This window comes from Limanda limanda, chromosome 6, assembly GCF_963576545.1.
Source record: "Limanda limanda chromosome 6, fLimLim1.1, whole genome shotgun sequence".
Classification (NCBI taxonomy): Eukaryota; Metazoa; Chordata; class Actinopteri; order Pleuronectiformes; family Pleuronectidae; genus Limanda; species Limanda limanda.
In genome coordinates this window covers 12,143,745-12,156,325 of record NC_083641.1, presented here as the reverse complement: position 1 = coordinate 12,156,325, position 12,581 = coordinate 12,143,745, and the positions used below count along the sequence as shown (strand labels likewise).

Here is a 12,581-nt window from a genome sequence, read left to right as displayed (position 1 = left end):
TTGGTTCAACTTGATTGAATTTGACAGGTGCGCTCCACTGAGCATCAGTCTAGGTTATCTTCTTATTTTTTACTTAATTATCGGTAATAATGATTTACTGATAGAACTTTACATGTTTTTACATTTTATACTTTATTGATGTTTAACTTATTATATATTTTTTAACACTGCCTGATGCAACCGATTTTTTATTGATTTATTTTATTTAAGAAAATAAATACAAATTTGCACCATTGAAGAAGAACTCCTTTGACCAAGCCCTATTCTTGAAAAACAACTCTAAGTCTTGAAACAACATGACTTTATGACGTTACATCTCACCCTGTAATTACCCCCCGTTCAACAGAGCACATCTCACATATCAGGAATCCATCAGGGAGGGAGACGATACACGTTATTTTCAGTATAAATGTCTCCTGACTCAGGAGAGCTGAAGAATATAAATGTCTTTTATTCTGTTGAATCAATGGGCTCCACCTGGGAGAGGCACACCTTTAATTTTTAATTATCTCTCCAAATGCCAGACACAAATCTGCAGACAGGCAGAGTAACACTGCTGCACAGTCACACTATTGTGCGTGATACTACAAAAGAAGTCTCTCACACGTACACAATGTCTGCTTCACCTTAATCAATAAACCACTGTCAATAACAACCACCAAACCGTCTCGTGCGTGTGTGTGTGTGCGTGTGCGAGAAAGGATTGAGGAGCCACTGGGGTAATTTACCAGGAGCCGCTGACCCATTAACAAACCTGCCACAGAGGGACCACAACTAATTACCAGGCTCCACTCCACCGTCATCAATACAGTTTACTCTGTCTACACAGCTATCTGGTAAATACTTGCTATTAGGATGTAGAATGAGCATGTGTGATGAAGCCATTTTTCAGTGTTACCTTTACAAATAAATAACTCTACAAACTCATCTTATGTCAGAGGATCAATTGTGCCACCAGGTTCTAAAGTTGAGCTTGACGTTTGTTATAAAACTAATTAGAGCAGAAGCTGCATGGTTCAAGATCATGGAATTGGACAAAAAGGATGTGAGTTGCAAAACTACAAATGCAGTCAGTAGAACACACACCTTCATCAAGGTCCAACATGTCACTTAAATTCAATCAAGCTGCATCAAATTGTTTAAACTCATTTATCAGTTCCCTAAATGTGACTAATCTTTTAATTTAAGATGCCCCAGGTCAAATCTGATTGGGCCTTGAAGTTCCCCTGTCCTCTCATCAGTGTTTCTTTAATAAATGAATCACTTATTAACAATAAATATGACAATTTAAGAATTTTTTCTTTTCTAAGTTTATTTTAGGTTCATAAATGAACAGTTCTCAAAATATATTCAATGATGTGTGATTTTTCTCAAAGCTATAAAGCTAACAGTAAACAAGGAATTACTTTAATGAGCACCTTACGGAATCAGGAATTGTGCATGGATGTTTGACATGTGATTGACCATTCTGTGTATTGTGGCCCCTTTATGGCCCCTAATTTAGAAAATTCTCAATCCGCCTCTGCTAAGAAATGGCTGAAAATGTAAAAAAAATACAAAAAAAGAATAACAGGATTTGCGCCAAATTGCAGGTATTCATATCAACGTGTTGCTTAAATATGACTTACATTCTTCAATCCAAAATTCAAAATATTACAATTTTGAGGATAGTAACAAATAAATCCCTGGACTCACCTCAATAATTAATGGGTTCTTTCTTGGCCCATGTTCCAAACTATAACTATACCAATAATAACCTCTATTCTATTTCTTTGTGACCTCTTAATGTTCCAACTTCACCCATTGTCAAAATATGATGCTGGGAGAACACAACGATGACAACATTAAATAAAATCATTTATCATTTATTTTGCAGCACTTTCCTCATAATTCTTGTTACAATTAAAACAGATGAGTTTTGGTGTGGTATGTGGTTCATTGTAGAGTTCATGTATTGTTAAATGATGTATCACTTCATTTACCTCAGGATTTCTCTAATATAACGCACCAGTTGCCCTGATCGTGGTAGCTTCTCTGCACCTTCGCTCCAGCCACTTGAGCACACATCTGCTCAAGCTCCCCCTGCTGGAAAACGTGGTAATAGCGGTGGAAGACGGGTGCTGGTCCGCTCTCGGACTCGGGCTTCAGGGGTGAACTAGATGTCTGTGTGGTGTCACCACTAGGTTCAGAGTCAGGGCCGTGAGTAGCCTCGCTGGCGTCAGGACCCGATCCAGAGGACATGTTGGGATCAGAACCTGGGCTTGGTGCACTTTTAGAGTCCAATTTGGGCTTGGAACTCAAACTTGAGGGTGAACAAAATTCACCTGGAGTCTTTCTGGACGTCTCCTTCCTTTTGTTTTGCTTCCCATCCTTTCTGGATTCTTCCTCCCCTCGTTTCTTCCCCTCTTTCAGATGCCAGGGAACCAAAAGATCCTGGGTGTTGAAGGCGGTGCGGTTGGTGTGAACACTTAGTTTGCTTTCAGTCACTTTGCTAACATCTTGCATGCTGTCGACAGGTCTCTCACGCTCTTCTACACAAGGCTCCTGTCTGTCTTCTGCTGTGCTGTCGACTGGGCTGAGGTTCCCCGGTTGCCCGATGTTCTGATCTTTGAGGTACTTTGACCTCTGCTTGTTGTGCTCTTGTTCAAAAGCCCAAACGTAGATGAGCGCTCGACCTCTAGGCTTCAGAAGTCTCACCAGCTCCCTCACTGCTGCCAGCCGACGTTCCTACAACACAAACTTTTTCAATCAGCCGGGAAACTAAACACTCCAGAGACTCAAATGTGTGTTAGCATTTCCAATGTATTTTAAATGTCAAGGTTAATCTGTCTATTATATTGTTTTTAGAATATAGGAAAAGATGGTGAATGTCCCTTGTACGTTTGAATGTTTTCTGCAGAATTTAAGTTACCAGCTACCAGTAGATGTTAGCAGGTGTTAACGGCCATCAGCAGATGTTAAGGGCATAACTTCAGTTGTGTGCCTTATCTAAATTTACTAGTTCTAGATTTTTGCTTGTATCTGCTCAAAACTCCTGACGCCGACAGATATCAGCCACCTAAACATCAGATTTCTTTTCTCGCGACCAATTACTTACTTTCTCAGAAATCTACAAAAAAATGTTTAACCTGGATTGTGTTACGCACTCTCTGAAATGCCTTCTACTTGTAAAGTAGATCATTGAGGACAAAACCTTTTATGGAGCAGGAATCAAAAGTTAAAATTGAGCTCAAACCCGTGTTGTGTTCCTAAAATCCCCCAAGAGATGTTTTACAGTTTAACATTGTGTTTCTCACTGGATAAGTAACACATTGATTTCTACAAAGATGGAAGTGTCCCCTGTTATTTGTACGTGCATGTGCTGCATTTACCTGTGTGGAAAAGTGGTGGATGACGGCGATGGAGATGCAGGCATCACAGGAGGCCGTTCGCAGGGGGACACTGAGAGCGTCAGATACAAACGCCTGGAAACCTCTCTCTGCACAGATCTGGACCAGGGCACTGCTGCGGTCAGAGCCAACCTGAGCCGACACAAAACATGAGGAAATAAAAAAAGAGGGACTCAAATGTGATGAAAGCACGTAAAGAACAGTGGTAGGTAGGTGGACTGGAATACAGCAAAACAGCAAGGGGAAATAAAAAGGACTGATGGGATTATTTTAATAATATTCAGCACATCTTGTCTAAAGGAGCAATTCAATCAGGCTTCATGAGTCATGTGATCTCTTCCCAAATGAGACAGAGGTGATAATAAACAGACAGTGAGAAACACTGCACACATGCTCAATCTGTTAGTGATATGCAAACACTTCATTTCAATTAACACTGGGAAGGTTAAACAGTGTTAATCTGCAGTGAGAGACAGAATGAGAGGGGAAGATGGCAAGGTGAGATGTCAAGTGCAAAGAGAATAAATCTGATTGGGAAGAGAAAAAACCCAGACGACTCCGCTCAGAAAGTCAACTTGTGACCTGATCACAGTGTTCTCAGGGGTGATTTATCACAGTTTCAGTCTGAGTCAGGATAAGCTGCTTACATGCACCTCCAAATCCCAAACATTAATATCCCAGTGTGCATGCGTAAACAGAACATTTAGGGTATCACCATGGAAACAGAGACCACGCACGATGACAACAAGCAGAATTGAGGGGAGCAGCAACAAGGATTCTGAGGTAATATATATTATCTATCTGTTAAATGTAGAGACAACGTAAAACAAACTAGTTACTGAACAATTATAAATACTAAATCAGTTCCTGTTGTAAAGCTCCCTGTGTTGAATGGGATGTGTGCTTGTCCTGTGGTGATGCTGGCTGCTTCTCCAAACTGTTGAAGTGATCTGCAGTAATTGAGCCGCAGCAGGACTCAGTCCCCAGAACCACGAAGCTGCCGCTGCACTAAGAGATGCTCACCTGCTTATTCAAAGTTTGTTAATACTGAACGTATCGCTTGTCCACACCCGCCAAATTTGTACTTCCTTGAGCCTTTACCAATACACATGGCAAGTGTTTTATGGATATAACGGACCATGTGTCTCCTCTTCCTCCTGTTGTACCAAAAAATTAAGCTAAAATAGATCACATTTGGATCGGGGAATGGAGCAGAATGTGTGGGTTTTCACTGAGACGATAATACAAGACACGGTGGCAATGAAAAACAAATGTAATAAGGTAATTTCCCAGCAGGAATGAGTAGAGACCAGCGGAATTACCAAAATGATTCTAACATAGGATGACACTCACTGCGATCACCTCCGGGTTAACACCCAGGTATTTTCCATTTCCACAGCCCACATCAGCCAACACGCTGCCGGGCGGGAGCGAGGACAGGAAGTGGCAAACGCGAGGCCAGGGGGAGTAGCGAGTGCTGCTGAAGTGGGAGGCGATGGCGTCGTACACCCGGTGCACGTACACCTCCTCCAGGCGGGTTGCGTCGGCATGGCAACAGGGAAGGGAAGGGGCAGTCGGCGGAGAAGGCGAGGGTGTCGAGAGAGCTCCCCGACTGTCACAGGTCGAGGGAAAAGCTGGAGAGGGGAAGAACAGTGAGAAAAAGAGCAGCACATACACACACACATACTGTTCCTGCCCCCCCGATCAAAACATCAGGCTCAGGGTGGGTTCTGACCCACAGACAGAATCCCTGTCCCGCATTGGTCAGGTTCTGTTTCTTTTCTCTCTGGCCTGCTCGGATTTGGACAGAAACGCCAACCCAACCTGTACTCTGTTCTACAAATACTAGTTTTCAGTTTGTTTTATTTTGCACTTGGAAGATTCTCACCACAGCGGCACGGTTCATGTCTGATCTTGCGGAAAGTGAAGGAAGTGCGGGTGCCCCTTTTGCTTAATGTAAGGTTGCCGTTGCTCCCCAGGTCAGACTCTGAACGAGCAGAGGATTGTGGGTCGCAGACTGGCACCATGTCAAACTTCCGAGGAGTGATCCTGAGCAGAGATAAGAGACAGATGTTGTACTTATTGACATTGACACACAAAAAGTCAAACACAGACTGTATTGTAGAAAACACAGTATGAAGATTTCTACAACAGAGGAAGAATGAAACCTCTCTGTGAATGGACTTGAACTCATGTTCCATAACTAACTGTCTCATCGCTGCAGGGACTGATCCGTCACCCAGAGTCCAGCTCACCCGTGGGTCCAGAGGTATCTGCTCTCGCTCTTCATCACCAGGAGGCTCTGTCCGGGCAGCACCACAGGAACAAGACGACCATCAGGATGACGGAACTCCATCACCGTCTGTAGAGACACGTGCAAAAACATGGACAAGCATTAACTTTGTTATTAAAGCACAGAGGGAGGAGGCCAATCACACACAGCTACGTGGCATTAGCAGAAAGAGAAAAGAAAAAAAAGAAGATTCAACAAAACTCAATGATTTTTTTTACCGATCAGGTTGTTTATATCATTAAACATCATTTTCATTTTGCAAAGAATGAAAGGGAAAAATTATCTTTTGGAACTTTTAAGAATGAAAGTAAAATGGAGGCCTCCACCATACTCACTCTGACTTTCAATAATGCTGTAGTTATATGTCAAATGAGGTTTCCATGGATATTGCTGAGGCAGAATTAAAGTGTGACTGCGCTGAATCAGACATCCAACAAAAGCTTAACAGGAGCAATAATATTTTTTTCAAAACTACTACAGAACTACTACTAAACTAACATCACATACAAATAGCATTTCCAAATATAAAACCATTTTTCCTCTGACAAGATCGTTTGGAGTGATTTCACCCAGAGAAAAACGCTCAGCTTATGTCTCTCACTAACGACCAGCAGTGGCATTTCAGTGTCTGATCCGAAAACTTCCATACAACACGTAACAGCATGAGCTCTGCAGGGAAATTACATCTACATTATTTCAAACTGCTTCTCTCCAACTTCAGACAGCAAGAAAATTGGATTTTGTGAAGTAGGGGCGTGAATGTGCGGTACAGAGAGAGAGAGAGAAAGAGAGATTGGTGTACGATTGTGGGGAAGCAATATACAGCCAACACCGGCAAATGATCCGATCTTTCCCTCAAACCACAACTGAAAGTTCGCCTCACTCTTTCTCACACAAAGACGAGCACACACAGGACTGTGCTGTTCCCATCTAGGTATAAGCAATCAATGAAACTGGTGGAATGTGCATCTTGTTAAGTCATACTTTAGTTTTCACAAAAAGCTAAATAATTGATGTTTTGGCCCATCAGCAACACATTCTCATAAGAATCAGCACTTTGAAAAGACTATGCAATAAACTATGTTTATTCTGAAGAAAGAACCACATGGACTCGGGGGAAATTGCCTTGTTTTATGGACGTAACATTACAATATTATTCTCGAAATAAAAGATTTTATTTTTCATCATATGGCCCTGATACTCCATCATACTCACCATATTGTCATATGCACAGAATATTGACTTTAGGGGCTGAAACATTTCATTTCACCTAATGATTGATTGCACTTCACATCTCTGAGTTTTACGTTGTAAACTAATTTCTTCTCAACATAGGTTTGACTATTTATTTTGTTCATTCATTGTTTACAAAGTGGGATACAAGCAAGGTGACTGTGACGACTCCAAAGAAAGTGTATTAATAGAAGGCCACAGTGAGCAGGAGAGTGACAGGATTCAAGTGAGTTAGAGAGAAGGAATGTAGCAAGCAAGGTGACAAGATGCTCTCAGTAAAATAACACACGCGCACACACACACACACTGGTGACAGGTGTGCCCTAGAGACAGATGAATCACACTGTTTAGTGAAGTGTCGGTTAATTTGATTGATCAAAGCAGGACACAGAAAGACGTATCATCAGCAAAATCTTGACATTTACATCTGACCTCCAACTGTCACATTGCTTTCTTGTAACCTTCCTATTATTGATAAATGCACCTTCAGTACCACTGATTATTATTCTCCGCACAAGCTGATTGATAATTTTGTACATTTGGGTTTAATTAATAACCCACAGGTCGGTGACAATAATGACTGTGGACCGGCTCGTGCTGCTTGACGAACAGACTTCCTACCTTTGCCCCGAGGCTCAGAGACAGGATGGTGTCCTCAAAGGCAGAGTGAGTGTCCACATGAGGAGGGATGCCTGAAAAATATAATTATTATTACTTTACCTTTAATTATATAGCAGCTTTCAAAAGATGCAAGAATCACAGGTAACAATATAAAAAAATTCATTATTATTATTATTATTATTATTATCACACATGTATAATGAAATTTATGAGACAAATGCCCATCAGGTTTCTCTGTTATATAAGAATATTTAGGGTTCAGTGTTTTTGGAGGATACTGCTGGTCATCACTGAACCTCAACTCATTCCCATATTTAAAAAAAAATTATAGGTCCATGTTATTGGTTAAATTCCTTCCTTAAAAATGATTTCAATCAGCTAAGGTCACTGCTGTAACTCTCACACAACCAACAAAAATCGAGAAGTAAAAAATTCCTGTGAAGCCATTCTTTAAAGATTTCTGCTGCCACCTAGTGGCGATGATCAGTGAACTCTACTTTTGTTTTTCTCTTTAAATGACAGAAAAGATCCTTTTCACTAAACAGCTGTGACTCGACGTTTAGTTTAACAAGTCTCTGAAATACATACCACCCCTTACTTAATCAATTAAAACATCTATCTTTTTAATCAAACTGTTCTCACGTCGCTATACAAGACTCCTTACCACGTTCACATGTTTGAACTTTCTGATTGATTAGGTTTAAATTCAAGGGATTAAGTAATCTTCAATACAACATTGCACTGGAATAACTCACCTTGTCCAGACTCATACTGGTTGATGGTCAGTTGGTCCGGCATGATGTTGATGTGTCCGTTCCTCACACAGCGCTCCAGAAGAGGCAGACACTCCTCAGGAAGACCTGGTTACACATCATGTCCTCAGTTATTTCGTTCTGAGGTCGTTTTTACGCCTCCAAGGATGTCAGGTTTTCACCCATTTTGGTTCATTGGTTTACACAAAAACTAGACACCAATTTCCACCCCACTTGGTGCAGGGATGGGGCCAGCACCTGGGAAGAACCCATTCAATATATGTGTAGGGGGGTCCAGAGGTGTTCCTAAGTGGGATATGTATTCCCTCCAGTGAGCCCAGCCACCCCAAAACGGTCCGGCCCAGCACCCAAATTACTGCAGACGCCGCCCCAACCAGCCTGTCCATCTCGCACTCCATCTTCCCCTCGATCATGAACATGACTCCAAGATACTTAAACTCTTTCACTTGGGTCATATACCCCGAATGGTTCAGGTTATCAGACCACTTTGTTTGAACTTGGATTTTTCTACAGTAAGAACGAGATGGGTTGGGTTGTTCAGAATTGGTGCAGGTATGTGCTCTACTAAACCTAAGCTTATGTCCCACAAGATGACAACAAATATTTGGAGGATTTCAAGATTTTTTTTTAACATCTGCTTTACCAGCACCTTAAGAGCAAATCACAGAATGTCGCAGCAATCGCAGCATTGCAGAATGTGACAAATAAAACTCAGAATCTAAGAGAAAAAGAGAAAAAAAAGACAGATTACCTGCAGGTAATGGATTGTCCTTGTCAACGTTGTTGTTGTCGTACCGAAATTCAAAACCATAATGCTTGACTCTTCTGTGCTTCAGAGCTTTTTGAGCTAAAAGTGATAGAAATGGGAAAAAAGGTTTATGTATTTCTTTCTGAACGGTTCAGGGTAACTTTGTATTTCAGTAGTTCAGTCATTTTGATTCATTCAGAGTGATGCTTAAATTTGTTTAAGCATCATTTATATATGTACAACAATTTGTACATATATAATTAATATGAATTATCAACATAACTTTTCCATTTTTTAAATCTGGTTTTCTTTTCTTATTCTCTACTCACATGATATCTAAACAGATTTAAGGTAAAATCTGACAGATGAAGAGAATTTGAAGAGAATTTCCAAAGCAGTTAAGCCCTAACCAAATAAAACACATAATGCAGGTCCTCACCAGTGACATCATCATTTGTGGATGACCAGTCTATAGCAGCGAGCAGCAGGGCCTCTTCCTCTGGAGACACAAAATCTTCCACTAAGACTAATCCCTCCGGCAAAGGAGCAGCCTTCTCCTCCTCACAGTTCACTGTACACAATTACACACAACACACACAATAAAGGATCAATATACGACACACAAGCACATGAACAAATCCAATGCCTGTAGTTCATCATCTTCTAACAAAATGTGAAGTAAACTTAATGCATGCATTCAAAAGTATCAGAGTAATGTGTCTGTGGGTCAGTGATGAAGTACCTGAGTTGACATAACTGAGGTAGAGTGTGACACCGTTGTCTCCACACTGCAGCTTGTGTCCGTTGAGGTGGACGAGGGCTTTGCGAGCACTCTCCTCAGACCTGGGAATAGCATGACAAGAAAGGCGTGTGAGTTTTTACAGTAATTTTTCCGGATCAACAAAAAGGTTTTAAAAGTATAAAATAAGTTGTTGTTGTGACTAAGTACTGTCCATGCAGCAACTGCACCTGTACGTGACAAAAGCATACGGCTTGTGCGGAGGCATCATCAGGGACTCCACCTCCCCCATCTCCTTCAGAGCAGCAGAAAGCTCCTCTCGACTGACGCCGTTCCCCAGGCCGCCGTTAGCCACCACCAAACTCTGCGGAGGAGACAGACATAGACTGATCGGTTCATTTTTTAAATTTTTCATCAGTGATGCTGCTGCTGAAGGAGGCAAATGTGACCATGTACCTCAATACTTTATAGAAATGTAGCAGAAAGTACAGATATTTGATTATATATGTAGCAAAGTAAAAGTGAATAACTAAGTACAGAAACATGATAATTGTATGATAATTGTACTTGAGTAAAGTAATGAAGTACAACACTGCCATTAATCAATGATGACAATAATAATAAGATTTAATCGTGTGTTTTATTTTGTTGTGATGCTAAACACAAACATCCAATGTTACTCCAGCGTTTGATAAAACAACTGAAATGACGTCCAAAAGTGTCTGGTGCATGTTTGCATTGAAAAAGAGTTCAGGTGGAATAGACGTCATGTGTCCTTGAATGCAACACACACATTTATATATGTATCCATTCAGTGTTTCAACCTGATTCAGGCTCATGTTAGGAAACAATCCCAGACAGTGAAGGATGGAAAAAGGACTCATGGACTGATTGTATCCATCTTTTCTTTAACCGCTTCTATGTGAACAGTGTCTGGAGTTGACAGCGGTGCACTGAAGGTAAAAATCAGCTTTAAATAGATTGTACTTCCTCTGAAAGCTGCAAAATGACTTTATATAAACAAGTAGGATCTGGTACATGTCTCTCACACATCCGGTTTTTAACCTGTAAACATTAATGCCATCACTATTTACCTTGTTGGGCTGTGGCGTCGTGCTGATGCCTTCATGTTTCAGCAAAGTGTGACTCGTTTTGATTTGTTTTCGGAGAACTTTCTTCTCCTCTTTGCTTCTTCTCACGGCCTTCACGTTGTTTTCTACACCAGCGTCCATGGTCCGTCACTGTATTTTGTCCGGGTGCAACAAGGATTGAGGACTGATGGTTCCAGAAGTGTCTCCACTAGGGGAGGCCAGCGCCAACAGCCTGTTTCCTTTTAAAGTTTCTATGTTGAATTTGTTTGTATTTAAGGAGTGGTTGATGTACTCAAACATTTTTTAATAGATTAATTATTTATATTTAGTTTTTTTTCCAAATCATTACCCCAGTTAAGGTTCGCAGCAAATGTATAGCCTGATGATTCATAGCTTTAAAAATTATTTTGCGTATATATATATATATATATATATATATATATATATATATATATATACATTCATACATACATATATATATGCATACATACATACATTCATATATGAGTCAATATGACAATTCAAGCAAGTGAAATTATCATATTGTAGTTTTGTGTAGCAAACAATAATAATAATGGGGGTTATTATCACATAGTTGCATAGCAATTTGATGTTGATCGACCAATTGTTTAATCTTCTCATAATTTCAGATCATGACTCACCCCTGGTTGGTTCTTTAACTCCACTGTCATGTGTTTCCCTTATATTGTATATGAGAACCAATACAGGCAGGAAAAAACATCTTGTTCCCTCAGGAGTGTCAAGTGGGTAATCCAGCTAACATATTCACATTCCAGCTGTTCTTATGTGGTATGTATCTACACTTTTCATGGGTTTACTCTTGATCTTTTGGTCGCAGTCAGGTCCCAGTCTGACTGATGACTAGTGTTTTTTCTCTGGGACTCCATTGTAAAGGACCTAAACCCTGATGGTAAATCCATGCTGCGTGCCTCTGTAATCTCCTCACAAGAGCTGGACTAAAATTCCCCATGGATCACTCTATAGGCCTCCTTAACTTGACGTCAGGGGATGTAAATGCAGAGGGTGGCTATAAGAGATGTGGAGACTGCTGTTCCATTTTCATGCATTGCAATCGTCAGTCTCCAATTTTGGCACATTCAGATGATCTGGTGTTACTCGGTTTTGAAAAGGAATCGTCTAAAGGGGATTGTTGGCTTGCTTTTGATACCAACACATTCATGGCATGAGTGCAGAATTACAATGGAATAATGTATTGTTTTGTCTTTGGCCGAGTGCCCTCCCTGCTCACTGCTCTCTGTCTGCTTCCTCGTTCAAAAAGGCCAATTAGCTCAGATCCTGTGTATGAATTCCTTTGCAGCCGGATTAATGACTCCACAGCCCCTCTGGGTGCGAGTGCGTGCTCCAGCATGCATGTGCACATCTTCGTGTGTGTCTGTGTGCCATTGTGCACTTGGATTGGTGCATGTGTGTGCATTTATACAAAGGCGTGTTGAGTAATGAGACCCTCACCTGTTCTCAGCCATCTCAGTGATTACAGTGCCAGGCTGAGCCGCTGGCCAGTGGGAACCTTTTGTCGTCTTTACAGCGCAGCTCAGTTTAGCCCGCAAAACGACAGCTGGTCGGACAGGAGAACGCACGGCTGCCCTCTCCGCCATGACAACAACAATGTCCTCCAATCTTGTTTTCAAAAACAGACGACTTGAATATTCACT

The 12,581-nt window shown here is 41.1% G+C and overlaps 1 protein-coding gene across 1 annotated transcript; it reads right to left on the bottom strand.

Annotated features, from left to right (window-relative positions):
• Nucleotides 1-1,876: 1,876 nt before the first annotated feature.
• Nucleotides 1,877-11,028, bottom strand: alkbh8 (alkB homolog 8, tRNA methyltransferase). The gene is made up of 12 exons (XM_061073395.1): nt 10,891-11,028; nt 10,027-10,160; nt 9,800-9,900; nt 9,497-9,628; nt 9,061-9,156; nt 8,292-8,396; nt 7,537-7,607; nt 5,645-5,751; nt 5,278-5,438; nt 4,743-5,023; nt 3,372-3,521; nt 1,877-2,727 (listed from the first exon to the last, which is right to left on the bottom strand). Exons 1-12 carry the CDS (start codon nt 11,026-11,028, stop codon nt 1,984-1,986), a joined length of 2,220 nt encoding a protein of 739 aa, XP_060929378.1. The 3' UTR covers nt 1,877-1,983.
• Nucleotides 11,029-12,581: the final 1,553 nt, after the last annotated feature.

Coding starts and splice junctions, on each gene's coding strand:
- alkbh8 (XM_061073395.1), bottom strand. CDS start 11,028: ATGGACGCTGGTGTAGAAAACAACGTGAAGGCCGTGAGAAGAAGCAAA. Junction 7,608..8,291: donor CCAGTATGAGTCTGGACAAG/GTGAGTTATTCC, acceptor TATATTTTTCAG/GCATCCCTCCTCATGTGGAC. Junction 5,439..5,644: donor AGATACCTCTGGACCCACGG/GTGAGCTGGACT, acceptor ATCTCTGCTCAG/GATCACTCCTCGGAAGTTTG.